Here is an 18,800-nt window from a genome sequence, read left to right on the forward strand (position 1 = left end):
GCCATCTTGTCATCATAGCAGGACAAGCACATTCAACCGTGTCCTCTGTACCCTCCCATCTTATTCCAGACACTCTGCTGAAATCCATCAAAACCCCTCTTTTGGCCCCTGCCTGCCCCCCTTGTTCCCTTGTTGGAGGAGTGCTCTCCGCTGGTGTCTTTTCTTTTTTTTTTTCGTTTAAAGGGCAGAGATGAGTCCAGGGCTCTGCAGTCTTTCCAGGCGTCCAAATTAATTTGCGTCTGGGCAGCAACAGAAGCAGCACGGGGCTATTTGATGAGAGTGTAGGGCAATGACATGCACTGGCAGTCACGCCTTGATCTCTTGCTTTCTTTTCTTGTCACTTTCCACCTCACCTTAATGCCAGATTCATGCCAGCCTCGTCCGCATGGGTGGCACACAGACCAAAACCTCGTGTTTTCTAAGAGGGGGTTAATAACCAGTGCGACTGAGACTGCACTTCAAATCCCTGCTCAAGTGTTTGTGGGGTTTTTGTGCGAGTATCAAACACCCTTCTTAATGCAATCTTAAATTACCAAACCACTAAAAAAAAAAAAACACCACCAAAAAAACCCACACAGCATTGTCCTCGCAGCGAATAAAATGAGGACTGTGCTGCAATTTTCTGAAAACCCCTCGGCTAATTTTCTGATCAGTACCTCAAGAACAGATCAGTTTCATAATAATAAACACAGTAAGGACATCTACAAAACAGCATTCCTTTAGTTTGATAAATGGATGTCAAAGTGAACTTAATGCAATTTGACATGCATTTGAAGTGGTGATCCAAAAAGGAGACCACAGTTAATGCCTAATTAGCGTCCCTAAATAATAAAGCAACTTAGACTAATAATTATTGCATGTAGCCATTCTACCAGTTGCGCTGACAATTAACCTTTCTCAACTGGTGATTCGCAATTTGAGTAAATCCTGTTATCAGCAAATATAACACATGGCACGCACACACACACACATACGCGTTTCAAACACCACTCAAGGAAATCTGTGCAGTGTTTACGGTCGGGAAGCAGAACAACAAAACAAACAGCAGATATCCACTTTCAGTAAACACCACCCAACCACTTATACAGTATCTTCCCGGTGGCTTAGAGTGGGTGGGGAATCAACTTTAGGTGGCTGCTGTGAATGTCATTGAACTACTTGTGTTTACGCAGGCTTAATATTGCCACGACAAGGTCTGTTTAAACGCACAACGAACGCTTCCGAATGTTTCAGGTCATTTCTGCCTGAGGGTCTGGTTTTATAAATGCCTGCCGTCCTCGCCTAGAATTTGACAATTAAAAAAATGTGAGCGCCTGAAGAGAGGTGGAAGATTTGAAGTAGCATGGAGCAGGGGTGGAGAACCTCACAGTAAAGACAGTGTGGTTTCTCTACTGCTGCTGCTGCTGCTGACCACTGCTCAAAGAACAAATACAGTCCAAGTGTCTGATATTGGATCACTGGAGCCAAAAACACGATTACCCGCGGACAAAATAAAGGTGAAAAGATTTGGGACTGAGCGTTCTCCCAAAATGTCTCTCCCTCATCCCAATTTGGAAGCGCTTGGCTTGTTGCCCACTCACATTGTGTGGACGGCCCTGCCACTGTTGCCATGGGGATGTGTGGACCTGCGCAGGCCCTGAAGGCAGAACGGCCTGGTGGTGAGGTGGGGGTTATCATCAGCAGCAGACTCCGCTGGGCCCCCATCCAGAGGCCTGGGTACGGGAGGACATCTCCGCAGGGCCTCTCTCCCGGTGGATGCTGCCGCTGTTTCGAACCCTGCTGGGGCCTCCGAGATGGAACGCCAGAGTGCAGGGCTCCGGCCTGTCCACTGGGGGTCGGCTGCCTGACTCCCGTAAGCCTGGGCCAGACGGGGTGGGCTGGGGTGGGAAGGGGCCAGGCGAGGCGAGCTGGACTATGGCCCAGTGCGGTGACTGCCTGTCTGCCCAGGCGCTGGGCCACGCTGCCACTCCTCCCTGGGCTCGTGCCCCTGCACTTGGATTTCAAAGGGATGTGACGGGGGGGGACTGGCTTTCCCTCTCCATCGTAGGATCCCTGCCCCACCAACTTCTCCAAAGCCCCCCACCTCCTCAAGCAGCTTTGAGCCCCCACTCTTTCCCAGCCCCCAAATGCCCCTCCAACAGCTTTTCTGTTTCAGCCATGAACCCAGGCTCCCTCTCACACTGTGCCATTCCCACCACTGCTGCCTCACATTTGGGTGGAGAAGGGGGAGGTTGTGCTGCTACACTGCACCCATCTGCCCCATGTCTTTCCATGCTGTGGACCATGATGCTGCAGCATGGCTCTCTGGGCGCCGTAAAGACTTTGGCAAGTACACTGGGCCTTCAGGCACCCCTCCCTTTGTACTCTCCCTGTCCGCCACATGCACACACTGATGCACACCATCTGATTTAAAATGTACTTACACACAAAAAAAAACTAGTGCACGTGATCATGCTCATGTGTTGATGAGACAGATGGTGGTTAATACAGACGGGTGATTTGCACTGAAACGGTGAAATAATGTTTAAAATGCACCGACTTTACTACCTCAGCGGCGCCCACTGGACGCCAAGCCATCTGAGGGAGATCTGAGTCAGACGCGGTGCCACTGTGTCTGTGTGGCAACCAGCTCGTTCAGCAACTGGCCCATCATCAGTGAGGCATCCTACAAAACCGAAATGACACTGACAGGCTGCGTTTCAATTGGCTGAGATCCTCCTTTTCTCCCTCTCTCTCTCTCTCCCTCTCCCTCTCTCTCTCTCTCTATCTAGGTTTCTCTCTTCATCGCTCCCCGCATGGCATTTCTCTGGCAGGTCCTCCGGTGAAAAATTCCTCCCCTCCTGGTCTCGAAATTCCCGCAGCCAGCCTCCCTGCCTGGGCAGAACAGAGTGGCTGGGGCTGGGTGGGATGGCGCTCGCCCCCCCGAGCCGGTCCCAAGCTACGGCTACAACTCCAGCCCACAACACATTCCTCCAGCCGCTGACCAGTCCCCCCAGCAACCAGGAGAGAGGTGAAGAGAGGAGGGACGGAGGCTTAGCGGTGGTTTGTTTTATATTATCTGCTGGGCCAACACTGGCATATGAAGTCACTTGCAGGAAACAGGTTCTCCCCATTGATGTGTTCTTGTTCCGATCGCTCTCAGATCGTTTTTTTTTTGGTGTTTTCTCTGTTCGGTGAAAAGCCTCCTCACTGGTTCACTGATGCTCAACAAGGTACAAATGGAAATCTGATGTCTCTCAGCATGTTAACAGACAACGCTCTCCTCCACAGAGAGGGGATGGGGTGCACATCACAGTCTGTCAATCCCAAAGTTGCTGCCGGACAGCTCAAGCAGCAGCAGGACAGGAGCCGGACGGTCCCCTCCTCCGCTCCCTCCTACTCCCCCCCCAAGCCCGAGCCAGGCGCTGTGTTTACTCTCCTAATTACAGGGGAGGGGCCGGCTGACAGGCGAGCCATCACAGATTCCCCACAGGCCCCGGGGCTGGGAACGCTACAAACACCCGCCGTTGTCTCCCAAATGTGACGGCGATGTCCAACTGTCACGGGGGAGCCTTCACTGGCAAAACCCAAGGGCCCAAAGAGAGATATTAAAGACATGAGAGGAATTGGCAGAGTTGGCACTAACAGGGGGTACGCTTGAGAAGTCGAAGTGGGGAGCTGGGGGCATCGCCAAAGTGTCATTCAAAGCAAAGTGGGGTTTGGACAGGGCACAAACACTGATTTACACACACACACACACGAACACACACACACACACGTTGCTGTAGCTCTTATCGAACTAAGGCGGGAGAGTCTCATGTAGCAGACATGAAATCAAAGCAGTGGAGCCACCAAACCAAGTGATGGACGACGTTGGAAAAGAAAGTTAATCCACCGGATAACATTATTCACTCCCTCTGGACCATCGAGTGCAACATGCTGCTTTCTGACTTCTGTTTGTGCTATTTTAGTAAAGCACCTGCACCCCTTTGCCCACCACTCATCTTGGTGGCAAAGGGGCATTATATTCCATGCCCCCCTCCACTCGAAAATACATTGTGCGTATTCAACCCACAGTTTGACACAAGTAAAGCTGTTTTTCAAATTTGCTCCTCTGAGCTCGCACTAGATCAATGTTTAAGATTTTGTGGCATCACAATGGGTACGGTTGCCAGTCGTTGTCCAGTACGCAACTAACACAAGAACAATGCGAAGACTTGAGCCCTCCAGTGCAGCTACTTTGGGTAGAGTAGGAGACAGCTTGTGTCCAGCTGTAAAACTTTTAAAACTAACAAACATTTGCATTTCAGAGCTTCTGGATTTTTTTGTATCCTAGGAGAAGTAGATGTAAATTTAGGAATCTGTACTAGATCATAAAAAATGTTCGTGGTAAAATCATACCAGACTATTTTATAAAACAAAATGTAAGCACAATAAGAATATATTTATATTATATTATATATTTATATTGTATAGTTATATTTTCTACTTTTTAAAATAGTTTATATTGTTAATTTGTTATATTTTCTATTCTTTAAATAGTTTATATTGTTAATTTGTTATATTTTCACTTAATAGTTATTTGATGCATGCACCAATATCACCACAACAAATTCCTCGTATGTGTAACATCGTACTTGGCAATAAAGCTTTTTCTGATTCTGATTCTGATTCTGATTCTGAAGAACGCCCACTCACTGTCCCACAAGGCCTCTGTTAATATGTCTAGATTTGTGTTTGTTGAATAGCATATATACATCGATGAGGTCTTATTGGTTTTGTGCAATATTTTGTTCCCAGTTTACCGAATAATTCTCAACTATTATAATCTACTGATGCATAGACAACTATGCTGTTTATGTATGTGCTTACACATTCATGACCATGACTTTTTATTGCTATTTGGGAGTAGGTGTGTTTAATGGATGCCCTTTCATGAAATGTGTCCTGTTCTAGCCTGCATTTATAATGTGTTTCTTGAGTGGATTGAATGTTTGATCAACTTTATAATATACTGGTGTTTTCTACTTGTAAATTCACTTTTTTTTCTACTTTTTCATATATTTTATCTCCTTTTTTCAACAGTTTTACTTTTGGGGTCCTTTAAAGATGTATGATTGTTATTCAAGATTTGTTGGTATCATCATCTGGAGCCTTTGTATCTTTATAACGTCTTCATTGATACTTTCTGACTGATGAGGCCCACAGTAAAAGGTGATGAATACTCAAATACATTTCTCTGGTTCTCTGATTGGTTGATTGGATGTAAGCTTCTCCTATGTGTATGTATACTGAGCATATATTTACATGTTGTGATGCTATCCAGATATCTGATGAAGGTCAGACAGACTGAAACGCTGCACTCTGCAGAGCGCACACCTGCAACAAGGCCCAACCGTCCCCTTTAATTGAATCAAGCCTTATCCAACATCCAACTCCATTGTCATGTATCACTCTAAATTTCAAACCAGCTACATCTGTGTCACCTAAATTACAGCTCAACAGATCTATGATCTGCACTGATTTGTACTCGCTCTTGCACGATCCCTGAATTAGTATGTTAAGAAATTTTAAAATAAGTAATAAAATAAAAAAATCCTGGATCAGCACCAAGAGGGTTGAGTCTGGGCCGAGATCTATCCTTCATCCAAGTTACTTGTAAATATGTTAAGTAGTTTTTGTGTAATCCTGCTGACAAACCAACCAACAAACAGACACAGGTGAAAACACGACCTCACTGGTGGAGGTAATAAGTTATTTCAGCATTAAGCCAGTCAGTGTGCGGGAGTTCTTTTCATTGTTCAAGTTAAAACCATATCAGACAAAAAAACAGCATTCAAGCTGAGCTGTATATTTTGTAAAATATGTCTGTAGGGGGCCTTTAAAAATGATCTCATTAGATTTGCATTGTAACAAATGATACAGCTGCACAGATTTCTACTTAACTGTATTAATGCCATTTATATGTATAGCACCTTAGAGGCACGAGAGAATAGAGAAAAGCAAGCTTATTACTCTATGACTGTGGCTTTGATAAAATATACACTGAGTTTATTACACTGTACCTGTAGTGTGTGTGTGAGTGAGAGAGTGTGTGTGTGTATGTGTGTGTGTGTGTGTGTGTGTGTACACTAACCCTCCTCCCAGGGAGGTATAATCCACTGAAGGTTGTAGTGCTCCAGTGCTGTTGGGGGGTCTGAGAGAATCCCTGTGGAAGCACAGTGCCTGACCCTATCACATATTCAGGTCAAATAAACAAAACAAGTGTTGAGGGAAAGGTTAAAAACGGAGGGACCGTCTCCTCAACCGACGACTGAGATCGTCCCCCCCCCCCCACTCCCTGCCAGCAACACACACACACACACACACACACACACACACACACACACACACACACACACACACACACACACACTCTCACACACACACACACCTCACCCCCGAGAGGCAAGACAAGAAAACCATTTGATAAATCATGAATAGTCACAGTTGTGCGAGTGCTGTGACCATTTCTAAAATTTATTATGGGGATTACACACAAAATCACACAATGTAACATTTTCAAATGTGTTATGAATGCCTCCCAGAATCCAATTCAAATCCTAGGTTACCAAATAAGCCTGAACAAATCCCCCACATTGAGTTCTTCCTCCTTTGAAGACTTGAGAGGTCCGGTCTGCAGGGCAGGTTTTACCACGCCATGCAGACACCTCAGCACACAGAGGAGAAGGCTACCGAGGGTGAGGGGGAGAGAGGGAGAGTCAGAGAGAGCAGGGCGCCGGTTTGACAGGGATGGACTTTATTTGTTAATTGTATTGTCAATGCTTTCCAGGCAGAGTTGGGACAGAGAGGGAAACTGAATGATTCTCCACCAAAAATTCACATCAATTAGGAGATCAATAAAGTTGTGAAATGAGGACCTTCAATACTGTAAACAGGAAGTGAAGAAGCTCCTCACAGTTTGTGTTTAACCTTCAGGCGGCCGACTCTTCTCCCGTCTTACATTCGTCCTTGCCGGGTTTCTCCACCAGTCTTGACTTTGCCTCCTCATTGATGATCTGAAGGCGGGCATGTGTATGTGCGTGTTTGTGTGTGTGTGTGTTTAATTGCATCCGCTTGTTTGTTGGCGAACTCCTGCACAAACACAACACAAACAATTATGGCACTAATTAAAAGGCATGTCATATTAATGGAAAGAGCAAACTTGGCAAACACGCACACACACACACGCACACACACACACAATTGAGGCACCACATCTGAATTCATGAAGAAAAAAAAAATGTGTGTGGAAAAATAAACCCAGAATTTGATGATCAGCACAACTTTTCATTAAAGAGGAACTAGAGCGGCGACTCATTCAACAGCACGAGCTTGTCTTTAATCATTTTTAAGCAAAAAATTTGAGGCAAAACTCAATTTGTGAACAAGTGTAAAGATAAAATCCCTGATTCAGAGTGCAGCCTGGTGAATCTGCTTCTCAAAACTCCTTCCCAAAACTGACACTGAATGGGGGGTTCGTCCCCCTTTAATCCCCGGGGAGGGGACTGAATGTGTCTTGATGACCTCTGGGGTCAGTTACATGTTACATTACACAAAGGTTGGAGCTCCTTTTTGTGATAAGGGAACAGCGTGGGGAAAGCCCTCAGTTTAGACACCGTGCTCACTACGCAGTGAAGCAGCAGCAGCGGTGGCGTCGACGTATCCATCAAACCTGCCAGGCTAATTAAAATACAGCTTGTGATTATCCTACTTCAGCTCATCTCTCTCTCTCTCTCTCTCTCTCTCTCTCTCTCTCTCTCTCTCTCTCTCTCTCTCTCTCTCTCTGTTTTCTCTCTCTTTTTCTGTCACCCACACACTCAGAGGAAAACACAGATCCACGCTGCGTATCTGTACAAAATGATCGAAATTTTTTTTTTATTTAGGGTTTAAAGAAAAGCACTGGAGCCTCGGTGGTTTGACTGGATCAAATAATAAAGAGTAAAAATTGTATAAGGCTTCATTTTTGTTGTTGTTGTTGTTGTTTGTGATTTGAGATGAGATTAAGAGTAAAGAGGAGCAGCACAGATGTAAAGATTGATTCACTTTATTGTTGAGCCATTATAAATTACTTTTTAATAATAAAAAATGAAAAATATGGCAAAAGTAACTCTGAAGTGTATGCTTGTTTTATTGTCAGAAGGTAATTGTAAATGAGGTTCATTTATATCCATTCTCCTGACATTACAGATTATAAACATTTCTATATGAATTGGCTTTATTGGATTTTATTCCCCTTTTTTCTGGCTTTTTTCTTTTTCTTTCTTTTTTTTTTTAAAGCTCAACGAATTCCACCAACACATTCCTCATCTTCAGCCATGCAGATATCAAACAAGGAGGAGAGAGAGGCTGAGGAAGAGGAGAGGAGAGGAGAGGAGAGGAGAGGAGAGGAGAGGAGAGGAGAGGAGAGCCGCCTAGATAGTCAGGAGATGTACATGTGCAGCTTTAAATTCAAACAACTCACATATTCATTTTGGACATTTAAATTCTCCTGAATTTTTTCTTTCTTTTTTTCTTTTTCATTTGCTGTATTTAATTTGTTTGTTGTTGTTTTTTAAACATGCATTTATCCATCCCATAATGTGTTGATTATTTCTTGTTATGCCTGGATAACAAGTCGCAGAGCGGGGGGAGAAGGAGGTCTGCTGGCTCAGTAATTACCCAATCTTGAAATGAGATTTTTTCTTTTTTCTTTTTGAAGGCTATCAAACAAGGGTCAGAGACCCGGGCCTGTCCAATGTATTAGTAAGGATGCATAGGCTACGCATTAACTGGTGGAAATCACAGGTTGGAGCAGGCCTGGTGAAATCCTCACCCTCAGGTTGAGTGCAGCAGAGGCGGAGATAAAAGCCGTCGTCGTCAATTAGCCGGGAGTCAGTGGGAGCGCAGCTCGCCAGAGGCGTTTAACTCTTTCTCCCTTTAAACGTCCTTTTAAGATACAAAGTCCCTGCGGAGGGCCTGGCTTTACAGTTTAATAAATTATTTAGCAATTTAAACGGTGAGATCCGCCAGATAACAGCATCACACGTCACGATTTGCCACGCAGCGGTCTGAAAAGTCTCGCGTTAGGGCGCATTACCACGCAGCTGCTGGAATATGAGCAAACACTCACATCTCCTTTAAAAAAAAAAAATGTTGTTTTCAGCCGGGAGCTGGTTACATTATGAGACTGTGACAGTTTGTCTCACGGGCCGGACGTGTGAAGGAGGGAAAGCGAAAGAATTAATAACAATCTTTAATGAGCAGTGAGCCAATAAAGTTAATTTAAACTTAACACCCTGCGCTAAATGTGGGTATTTTTGGCTGGAGTCTGGTGGGAGGGGGGGATGCTGGGAGGTTAAACTATGACCTTTGTGATGGCCATCAGCGAATGGCAATTAAAAATCCACAATACTTAATGTTTACATCCGTCTGAAGCTGCCCTCTGTCATATAGGACGTTTTGGAAAATTTTAAATCATCTTAACAATGTGAGTTATTTTACCCCACTTTCCCCATCATATTAGATGACACAACACGTGTGTAACCCGGCAGTGAAAAGACAAATAAACATAAATAAAATTTAAAAACAAAACAAAACTGATACCTGAAGGTGCAGCAGCTCGTCTCCCCCTCCTCCACAGCCAAACCTTCTCCTCTGCTCGGATCAAATCTGCCCGTTTAAAAGAAATCCAGGGTTTTATGATCCACTCAGCCGCTTTCCTGCCCCGATCGAAATCTGTCAAAAGAAGATGTCACTGTAGTTTGGACAAAGTTGATGTGTGTGTGTGTGTGGAGCCTCGCAGCGGGGCTGCAGCTCGCGGTAACACCGGCAGCTGTCACCGCACCTTTGACTCTGCCTGGCCTTCCGCGCGAGCAGCGAGCGGAGAGAGGCGAGATGACGATTCATAAAAGCCCACGGTCTGCCTGTGTTTATAAATCTAAATCAATATTCAAATCTGTTTGAAGTGAGCGGGTGTGTCCGTGCAAGCGCGCAGTGTGTGTGTGTGCGTGCGACTGTGTGTGTGTACGCGTGTGTGTGTGTGAGAGAGAGAGAGAGAGTGAGAGAGAGTGTGTGTGTAGGTGTTCCACAAAGCCTCTTAAGATGATACATTTACCAAGCCGTGACAAAAACCCTCGGCATATTATTTTGAGATGGGCACGCGGGTTCAAAATTCAAGTGACACAGAGGAGGCTTATTTGTCTCGTGCAGCTCGTGGGTCCCCCCGGAAAATATGGAATAGGATGGACCCGGAACTAAAATTATATATATTTAGAAAAACATAAAAATAACAACTCATTGTTATCGTTGTTTTTATTATTATTATTATTATTATTATTATTATTATTATGCAACATTAACACAAAATTCAACTTTTTTTTGTCTATAACAGCCAAAATAAAAACAAGCCTACCTTCATTCCTGTCCTCTGCCCTCTCTCACATCTCCCTCTTGCAGAAGTGGAATAAGTTAAAGCCGCTCTTGTCTCCAGCAACCGACTCCGAGTCTGTTTTTATTTCCCCTCTCACCCCCCTCTGTCATTTGTCCTCCTCCCTGGCTGCACCGTTCCCCGCAGCTCCGGTGCCTCTGCTCGGTGTATCTCTGCTGTATAAAAAAAAAAAGAAAGAAAGAAAGAAAGAAAAAAAAAAAGAAAATATTCTGCCCGAATGTTTTGTTCGGTGGCGCAGGGGCCTTGTACGAGGCTGATGGGAGCAGACTGGCTGGCTCTGCGGACGGGAGGACAGTTTTAAGAAAATAAGTCGCTCTAAATCCCTCTTTTTTGCGACGCGCTGGAATGTGAGAGGACGGCGGTGCAGCCTTCACACGGAGGCAGAGCCCTGCTTCAGATCAGGCTTTAGGGGTTTTTTTTCTCTCTCTTGTCTTTTTTGTCACAGATTTATTTCTCTTCACAGTATTTAACTCCTTTAGACCTTTAAAAACACCTTAATATTGCGCGTATTTCGCTTAACCCTGTTTTAATATTTCTCGATTTTTTTTTTAACTTGTTAAATACTTTGATTTTTAAAAACATAAAAAATACGTTTTTGGATGATAAAAATGGTGACAACAACAACAACAACAAAAACTGACCTGAAAGTATTACACAGTTAATATAATACAAGTATTATATTTACAGAAAACTCTTTTATTTGCGCATATTTCTACCATCCCATGCCTCCGTGCAACTTTGCTCCATTTTCTTTTATACATCTTCTTCATATCGATGTTAAATATTAAATATGCTTATAAAAAGGTACTAAACATCCACTTCTCGTCATCCATCGGCATACCGTTTATTTATTATCAATGCGCCCTCTCTGCGGTGGGATGGGGATGTTGTCAGTCGCCCTCTCGCTGCCATTGGCTGAGGACTGTGCGTCAAAAAAAAAAAAAAAAAAAGTAGCTGGAGACATTTGTTTCCCAGAAAAAAAAAAAAGAAAAAAGAAAAAAAAAAAACCCTCATCCTCCCCACCAGTGTGAGAGACGGAGCCGGAGACAGACCTCAGCTCAGTCCTGCGGCTCTCATTGGCTGGCAGTTTGTACAAAATCCAAGTCAAACCACTTCACTCACAACACACCAACAAATCCTAAAGGCGTACATGCAGCCTCCTCCATCACCGCTCCGCCGCTGTCGCACCGCTTCCAAACCTGATGCAGCCGCTCGACGTTTAACTTTTCTCTGCACTCTTCCTCCTCCTCTTCCTCCTCTTCTTCTTCTTCTGCTCCTGCTCTCGCCTGGTTTTCTGTGTTTTTTGATCCGCCGGGACGACGTTTATCCGCCGCTGACTTTTATTATTTCTCCTGTAAGGAAAAGCGAGCAGACAAAGAACTTTACCGGCATCGGTAGCAGGGTAAGTTTCACTTTTATTATTTCTATTTTCCCCATTATTAGAATCACTATTATTTGTATTATTAGAAATAGGATTGTGTCGAAATAAAGAGTCACATAGGACAAAAAAACAGAAACCTTTAGGGGATGACACAGCTTGTGGAACTGATTTTTTAAAGGTTTGCGAAATCTTTTCCTTTAATTTAAAAGAGAATGCGACGCTTGGTGCTTAAATTAAACACACGACGACACTTAAAGGAACGCCAGGGAGAAACATTTGGGTAGTTTAATGGCTTCAACCTGCAGATGAAGGCTGAACACTGCTGAACTCTGGATAATATTTGTTTGAGCAGAGTAAAAGAAGGACAGAAAGTGCGTGTCTGCCCCACCAAACCCCATTAGGAAAACACACATTTTAACCATGGAAACGCGCATAATGATCACGAAGCATCCGGCATTTAGAGGCAAACTGACCAAGTTAGATGAATGATAGTGTGTTAGTGCCAGATTCAAAGCTGACTGTCTTTTTGGTCACGTCGATGTGATTCCTGGAGGTATATTTCTCACTCTCGCTGCTGCTGCTGCTGCACCGAGGACGCCTCGTCCACCTCCACCACCTCCACCGGGAGAAGTTTCAACTCGACGAGCGAGACCCTCGTGTATCTCCCACGGCAGCACTGACGCCTCGGGATTTTTAATTTACAGGCGAAATAACGCAGCCAAAAATATATATATATAAAATAAAAAAATGGATGGTTGTTGGAGGCGTGAGGCTCAGAGCTCGAACCTTTATAGGCCTGCTGTCGAAAGATGTGCCGGGGCCTGTTTCTGTCTACACATGAACGAACCAACACGTCACATTTTAGAGATTTTCACGGCGCGTATTCGAGGTTTAAGGTGACGTGTTGCATTTAAGCGTCTAAAAAACGGTAGTGTCGCTCCATTAAATGAGCATTTCTAAGAATTCAACCTCCCCTTTCATTTTTTTTTTCAAAGTGCTGCCTGAGACCAAATTAAATCTTAATGTGATTACATTTCAGCTACACAAACAGCAGGAATTATTAACAGGAGTACCCGCTGGTCATTTGCATTTCCAGGAGCCCTGGAGCACTTTGGGAGCGTATTGATACCAAACCGCAGCTCCACTTAGATGCCACTCGGATTAGCTCGTTAATTCATCAACAGAGAGAGCGAGAGAGAGAGGGAGGGAGGAAGAGAGAGAGAGAGAGAGAGAGGAGGGAAAAAAAAAACATTTATCATAATTAATTCTCGGACAGGGTGGTTATTATCGAGCGGGTGTGTGCAACCGGTACGGGTCTGTTTTTAAGTGTGACAGATTGGGATGAGGGGGTTAAAACCGTTGGATACTGGACGGAAGGGGAAAAAAATGCAACTAATCAAGACGCGCAGTGGGGATGACGGCTGAGGGTCACTGGAGTTGAAGTGACAGCAATCACACGTTTAGCAATCAACATCCCAGATTTATGTCTCTGTTTAAAGGGATATTACCTGGACAACGCTGATTTTTTTTTTCTTTCCCTGATTTTAGTTTCTCTGCTTCAAATTATCTCGTGTTTGAAACAAACAAACAAAAAAAATTCCAAATATTTCTTACCTATAAATTACCTTAAATGTATTTGAATCTCGTAATAAAAACAATAAGGAATTCTTCAGAATTTTTAATAATAGGAGAAATTACTCAAAATTCTCTTCAAGTCAAATCAGGAATTACAGCACTGAAAGGCTACTTATGTTGACTCATTAACATACATTGAGTTTCTTCCCTCGCGCCATTGATTTGTCTGTTTACAGCCATAAACAAACGTAATATATTACGTTTAATTAGCCAAACAGAGTGTAAAATAAAGAGGAAAGAAATTTAAGATAACGAGTTTCTGTTCACTTTGGGAGTTTTTCTGATTGTTTTAATTCTTAATAACACGGGCACTTAACACTTCCTACATTCAGTTATAATCATACTTCTCACACAGGAGCCAGCGCCCTTTAATTAAGATTTAAAGTGACTTGTTGCAGTTATAGTTCTTTTCCTGAGTGGGGAGGAGGGGTCGGATTGGGGGACAGCTGGAGATGTGGCCGGTGCCTTTTTTTAAGGAGCGCCGTGCGTTTTGGAGAGGGCTCGTTTTTCTCTGTCAGCCTCTCTTCACAAAGGTGCATCTTCATCGGTGTTTTTTTTTTTTCCCCCCCTTGTTTTTCTGGAACAGGTGCCCGGTTTAACACGGACAGCGCGGCGAACAGAACAGAGGACACCAAGTGCACCGAGGGAGCTCCATCAATTTTCAAAATTTTCTCCAACTTCAGCCCTCAGACAAACATTAGCATGATGTCGTATCTAAAGCAACCACCTTACACAGTCAATGGCCTCAGCTTAACCACTTCCGGAATGGATCTGTTGCATCCATCAGTGGGCTATCCAGGTGGGTGCGAACTTTTCTGAATGATAACTAATGGCTGGTAATGGCTTGGGGCTACGTTTTACAGTGTGAAATCAGGAGCTACAGAAAAAAACCTTCCAATCTAATAATGACCTCTAAATTGTGGGATACAATAACAACTCGTAATTAACGTCAGTATAATAATTGGTCTTTAAATTACATGAGCCATTTTTGAACACACTTTTTGCAAAAACGCACAAAAACAACTTGGAGGGACTTTAAGTCTCCTCTTGAGTGATTTTAGTTGTAAATGTTTTACGCTGAATTACTGGCAAATTGGTTTTAATTTTTTTGCACAGATTGCATAGATTTCTTGGCACATTAGACTCAAGTGTTACATTTTGCCACGGGCAAGTCTCACAGGACTCGTGCGTAATTACGCACAACAACAACAACAAGAAATACATTCTGTGTTACACACCTGCCTTTGATGATGTTTGATCATGTTGCTTGCTTTTACTTTCTTTTTTTTTTTTTTTCCAAACGAATACATACATACGTAATATAATTTAATTCACTTACATTTCTTTTTTTTCCTGACAGCAACGCCACGGAAGCAGAGGCGAGAGAGGACTACTTTTACCCGCGCACAGCTCGACGTGTTGGAGGCGTTGTTCGCCAAAACCCGGTACCCGGACATATTCATGCGCGAGGAGGTGGCGCTGAAAATCAATCTACCTGAGTCCCGAGTACAGGTGAGTCCAGAAGAAATCGATCGATGTGATTTAATAATCTATTTAAGAAAGAAGTTAATTGTGAGACACCAGAGGGGAAAAAGTGGCACAACATGTCCAACATGTTTTAAACATATTTGGATAATTAAAAAGTGCTTGTTTGGTTTTAACGATGTGGGGAAATAGTTTATGTTGATGTAATTGAGGGTTACAAAAAAGGGGGAGGGTGAAAAAAAAAAAACACAAACAAACAAAAAGCTCGATTGACAACGAAAAAAAAAAATCGATTTTCTATCTGCACTGCTGGAAACACTTCTCTTAACCCGTGACTGACAGTATATCTGAAGCTTAGCATTTTGTCCGCCTTAAATCAAGTGGAAAACTTTTGCCAGTGGGGTGAGATAATTCCACTTAACGACAGATTCCTGTTTCGAGAATTTGGAGCAATGAAATGAGACCGATCCGTCCACTGGTACCAGAAAAAACCAACTCGCATTGACAAAAATTCGAGAAACATTTTGATTTGGATTGAAAACAAATTAAACTAATCTGCTTCTCTAAAAAGAAAAAAAACAAAAAAAACAATTCATGGATAAATACAAATTAAAAATGAACATTTAACTGTCTGTGCTCACTTCGAGACACCAATCACTTGTGTTATAATTTCATTATAATGAGGAGATTTGTCCAACAACGTGTCTCTTCCAGGTCTGGTTCAAGAACCGGCGGGCAAAGTGTCGCCAGCAGCAGCAGCAGCAGCAGAACGGGGGCCAGAACAAGGTGCGACCTGCCAAGAAGAAAAGTTCCCCGACCAGAGAAGTGAGCTCAGAGAGCGGGGCCAGCGGACAGTTCACGCCCCCCACCAGCACCACCACGGTCCCCGTCATCTCCACCAGCACCGCCCCAGTGTCCATCTGGAGCCCGGCGTCCATCTCTCCGCTCTCGGACCCCCTGTCTACCTCCTCCTCCTGCATGCAGAGGTCCTACCCCATGACCTACACCCAGGCCTCCAGCTACAGCCAGGGCTACGCCGGCTCGACGTCCTACTTCGGCGGCATGGACTGCGGCTCTTACCTCACCCCCATGCACCACCAGCTGTCAGGCCCCGGCTCGACTATCAGCCCCATGAGCACGAACGCGGTCACAAGCCATCTGAACCAGTCCCCGGCGTCCCTCTCCACCCAGGGCTACGGGACGTCCGGCCTGGGCTTCAACTCCACAGCAGACTGCTTGGATTATAAGGACCAAGCGGCGTCGTGGAAGCTGAACTTCAATGCCGATTGCTTGGATTATAAGGATCAAACTTCCTCGTGGAAATTCCAGGTCCTGTGAACAGAGCAACAAAATAAATAAATAAATAAATAAAGAATAAAGTGCACAGACAGTGACGATCACATCAGACACAGCGCTGCTGCCATCCCTCAGTAAAACACATCGGACTGGGTCAGAGTGTCCGCCGGGCTCGGCGAGGCAGGGGCCTCGGGGGTGTTCGGCATGACGGTTCCTCCTAGAGGAGAGGTTTAATTTATTTTAGCACCGGCAAAGAGATTTGTCTTTGTTCCGTTCATTCACAGGTTGTAGCCCCTCATCCATGTCTGTCAGTGTGTGCCTCTATGCGTCAAACATACAAACACCTGTTGAGGACAGCACAGAAAGAAAAAGTACACCCACAGCCACGGAACTAAAGTTTACCCGAGAACAAAAAAACAAACAAGAAAAAAAAAAAAAAAAAAAACACTCAAAGCTCTCTTCCCGGCGAAGTGCTCGGGACGGACAGACCTCCTTTAAAAAGGCTTCTTTACACGACTTTGCCCGAGCTTTGCTTTTCCGGCAGGAGAGACGACGGGGACGGTGTGTGTGTGTGTGGACATGGATGCACTACTTTATTTAAGAAAAAAAAGTGTTTATAAGGAATCAATATGTAGTTTCTAAGAGACAATCAGTGTGTGTCTTATATAAATGGTACATATGTGTTTTTTTATCTGTGCTAGCCTTCGAAACTGTGATCTGTTGTATTGTATGCAATGTGTGAGCCCCCCTCGCATCAGACTCTCTGCTGTGACTCCAATAGATTTCTAACCTTTTTTTTTTTTTTTTTTCAAAGATGCTAGTGGTTAAAAGTTACCGGCATCACAGAGAGAGACGAGACTTTTTCCCAGCAGCACATGGTAGTAATAATCAAGGGTTATTATTATTATTATTATTATTATTATTATTATTATTATTATTATTATTATTATAGCCCCACTGGAAATGACTCTCGGCTGCTGAGAGCTCCACACTTGCTCCCCCTCCATTGATCTCAACACACGGTGATTGTGGATCCTTCACTGGGCTCCAAAGATGGTGTGACCTCACCGCTGAAAAGACATGAATAAAGGTCCTGTGAGCTTACTCTTTTTTTTCATCGAGACACGATCTGTGCGTGAGTGTGCGTGCGTGAGTGTCCATGCGTGAGTGAGAGTGTGTGTGTGTGTGTGTGTGTGTGTGTGTGTGTGTGTGTGTGTGTGGGGGGGGGGGGGGGGGAGTCTGATAATGTGCGCAAAATGAACGGTGGTGGTTTTTTTTCTGAGATGGTTCATTTGAGTTATTCTGAAGACTTAAAGAGGAATTATGAGGTGGGGGAAATCAAAAAGGCACAAATTATAGTAAGTAAAAAAAAATAAAACTCATTAATAGCTCTAATTTTACTTAGGCCTGGCTTAAATTAAAAAAAAAATCAGACTCAGTATTTGGAGGTAGGAAAAATCCTCTGATTTAACTCGTTTAATATATATGTCTATCTAAAAACAAAAAAAACAAAACAAAACAAAGCAAAAAAAACAAAAAAAAAAACAGAGGTTGCCAGTTTTGTTAGTGTGTTAGTTAAACCAATAATGAGTTTCACACTTCCCCATGGCAACCAATCCAACCAAACTTGTGGGTTATAATCAAATATATTATATCAACACAACATGGATTAAAATCACATTACACATCTTACTGTAATTATTTACAGTTTAAAAAAGTAAAAGAATATGGGGGTCATAGTTGATTTTTTTTTCCTTTCTTGGTTTCCTGTAGTTTAATTCAGAACGGTCTCAACAAAGAGAGTGCGCAGGTTTTGGGGGGAGAAAGCAGCGTTAAATCCAGGCCTCCAAGAGATGTTAATCCCAATATTTTAGCGGCGGGGGTCTGTGTGGGGCGCAGGGCAGCAGTGGTCCCATTCAAAAGCCCCACCGCGTGAGTCTTACATGCCTGATCCCCAAATGTGCGCCCCGATAGGAGGACTGGTATTCCAAGAGGAGAAGGTGAACACACGTTCATGTTTTTATTAATCCATCAAGAAAACTGCTTTAATTACACGTGTTCAGGCCTATTTTTTACGCACCGGGGGGGGGACACATCTCCAAGAATATCATCACAAAAAATAAATGCAGATTGGTTGTTGTTTAGTTTGTTTGTTTTTAGTTTGTTTTAGTTGGCAGCGCAGGTGACTTCATTTCTCTAAATATGAAGTCGGGTCGTGAAGAGACTATGTCATCCAGGAGATAAACCTGGCACCGAAAAAAAACCTCAGAACGTTTACTGCTCGATGCTTTTATTTTTAAACTCGGAAAAAAAAAAATCTCATAACGCTCCTGTGAAATCATCACTACATGAATTACCAAGTGTGCACGACTTTTAAAAATATTGCGCGAGGTGAATTGCTTTATTCGCATGAAGCATCCTCCTATGAAAAAAGAAAAGAAAAGAAAAAAAAAACGAAAATAAATAAATAAATCCACTTCTTAAAATACTGTCTGAGGAGTCAGAAGGTTAAAGCTGCACTTGAGAGAGGGTTTGGTCTGTGCTGACTCCCCCCAT

The 18,800-nt window shown here is 43.6% G+C and overlaps 1 protein-coding gene and 1 long non-coding RNA gene across 2 annotated transcripts; one reads left to right on the forward strand and one right to left on the reverse strand.

The window, feature by feature from the left end:
• Nucleotides 1-6,502: 6,502 nt before the first annotated feature.
• Nucleotides 6,503-16,160, reverse strand: LOC119004965. Its single transcript, XR_005070350.1, has 4 exons — nucleotides 16,029-16,160; nucleotides 10,412-11,799; nucleotides 9,604-9,735; nucleotides 6,503-7,113 (listed from the first exon to the last, which is right to left on the reverse strand). It is a non-coding gene; the product is annotated as an uncharacterized LOC119004965 (long non-coding RNA).
• Nucleotides 11,714-17,312, forward strand: otx2b (orthodenticle homeobox 2b). Its single transcript, XM_037072311.1, has 4 exons — nucleotides 11,714-11,849; nucleotides 14,050-14,262; nucleotides 14,824-14,975; nucleotides 15,663-17,312. Exons 2-4 carry the CDS (start codon nucleotides 14,166-14,168, stop codon nucleotides 16,284-16,286), a joined length of 873 nt encoding a protein of 290 aa, XP_036928206.1. The 5' UTR covers nucleotides 11,714-11,849; nucleotides 14,050-14,165; the 3' UTR covers nucleotides 16,287-17,312.
• Nucleotides 17,313-18,800: the final 1,488 nt, after the last annotated feature.

Source organism: Acanthopagrus latus, chromosome 16 (assembly GCF_904848185.1).
Source record: "Acanthopagrus latus isolate v.2019 chromosome 16, fAcaLat1.1, whole genome shotgun sequence".
Lineage (NCBI taxonomy): Eukaryota > Metazoa > Chordata > Actinopteri > Spariformes > Sparidae > Acanthopagrus > Acanthopagrus latus.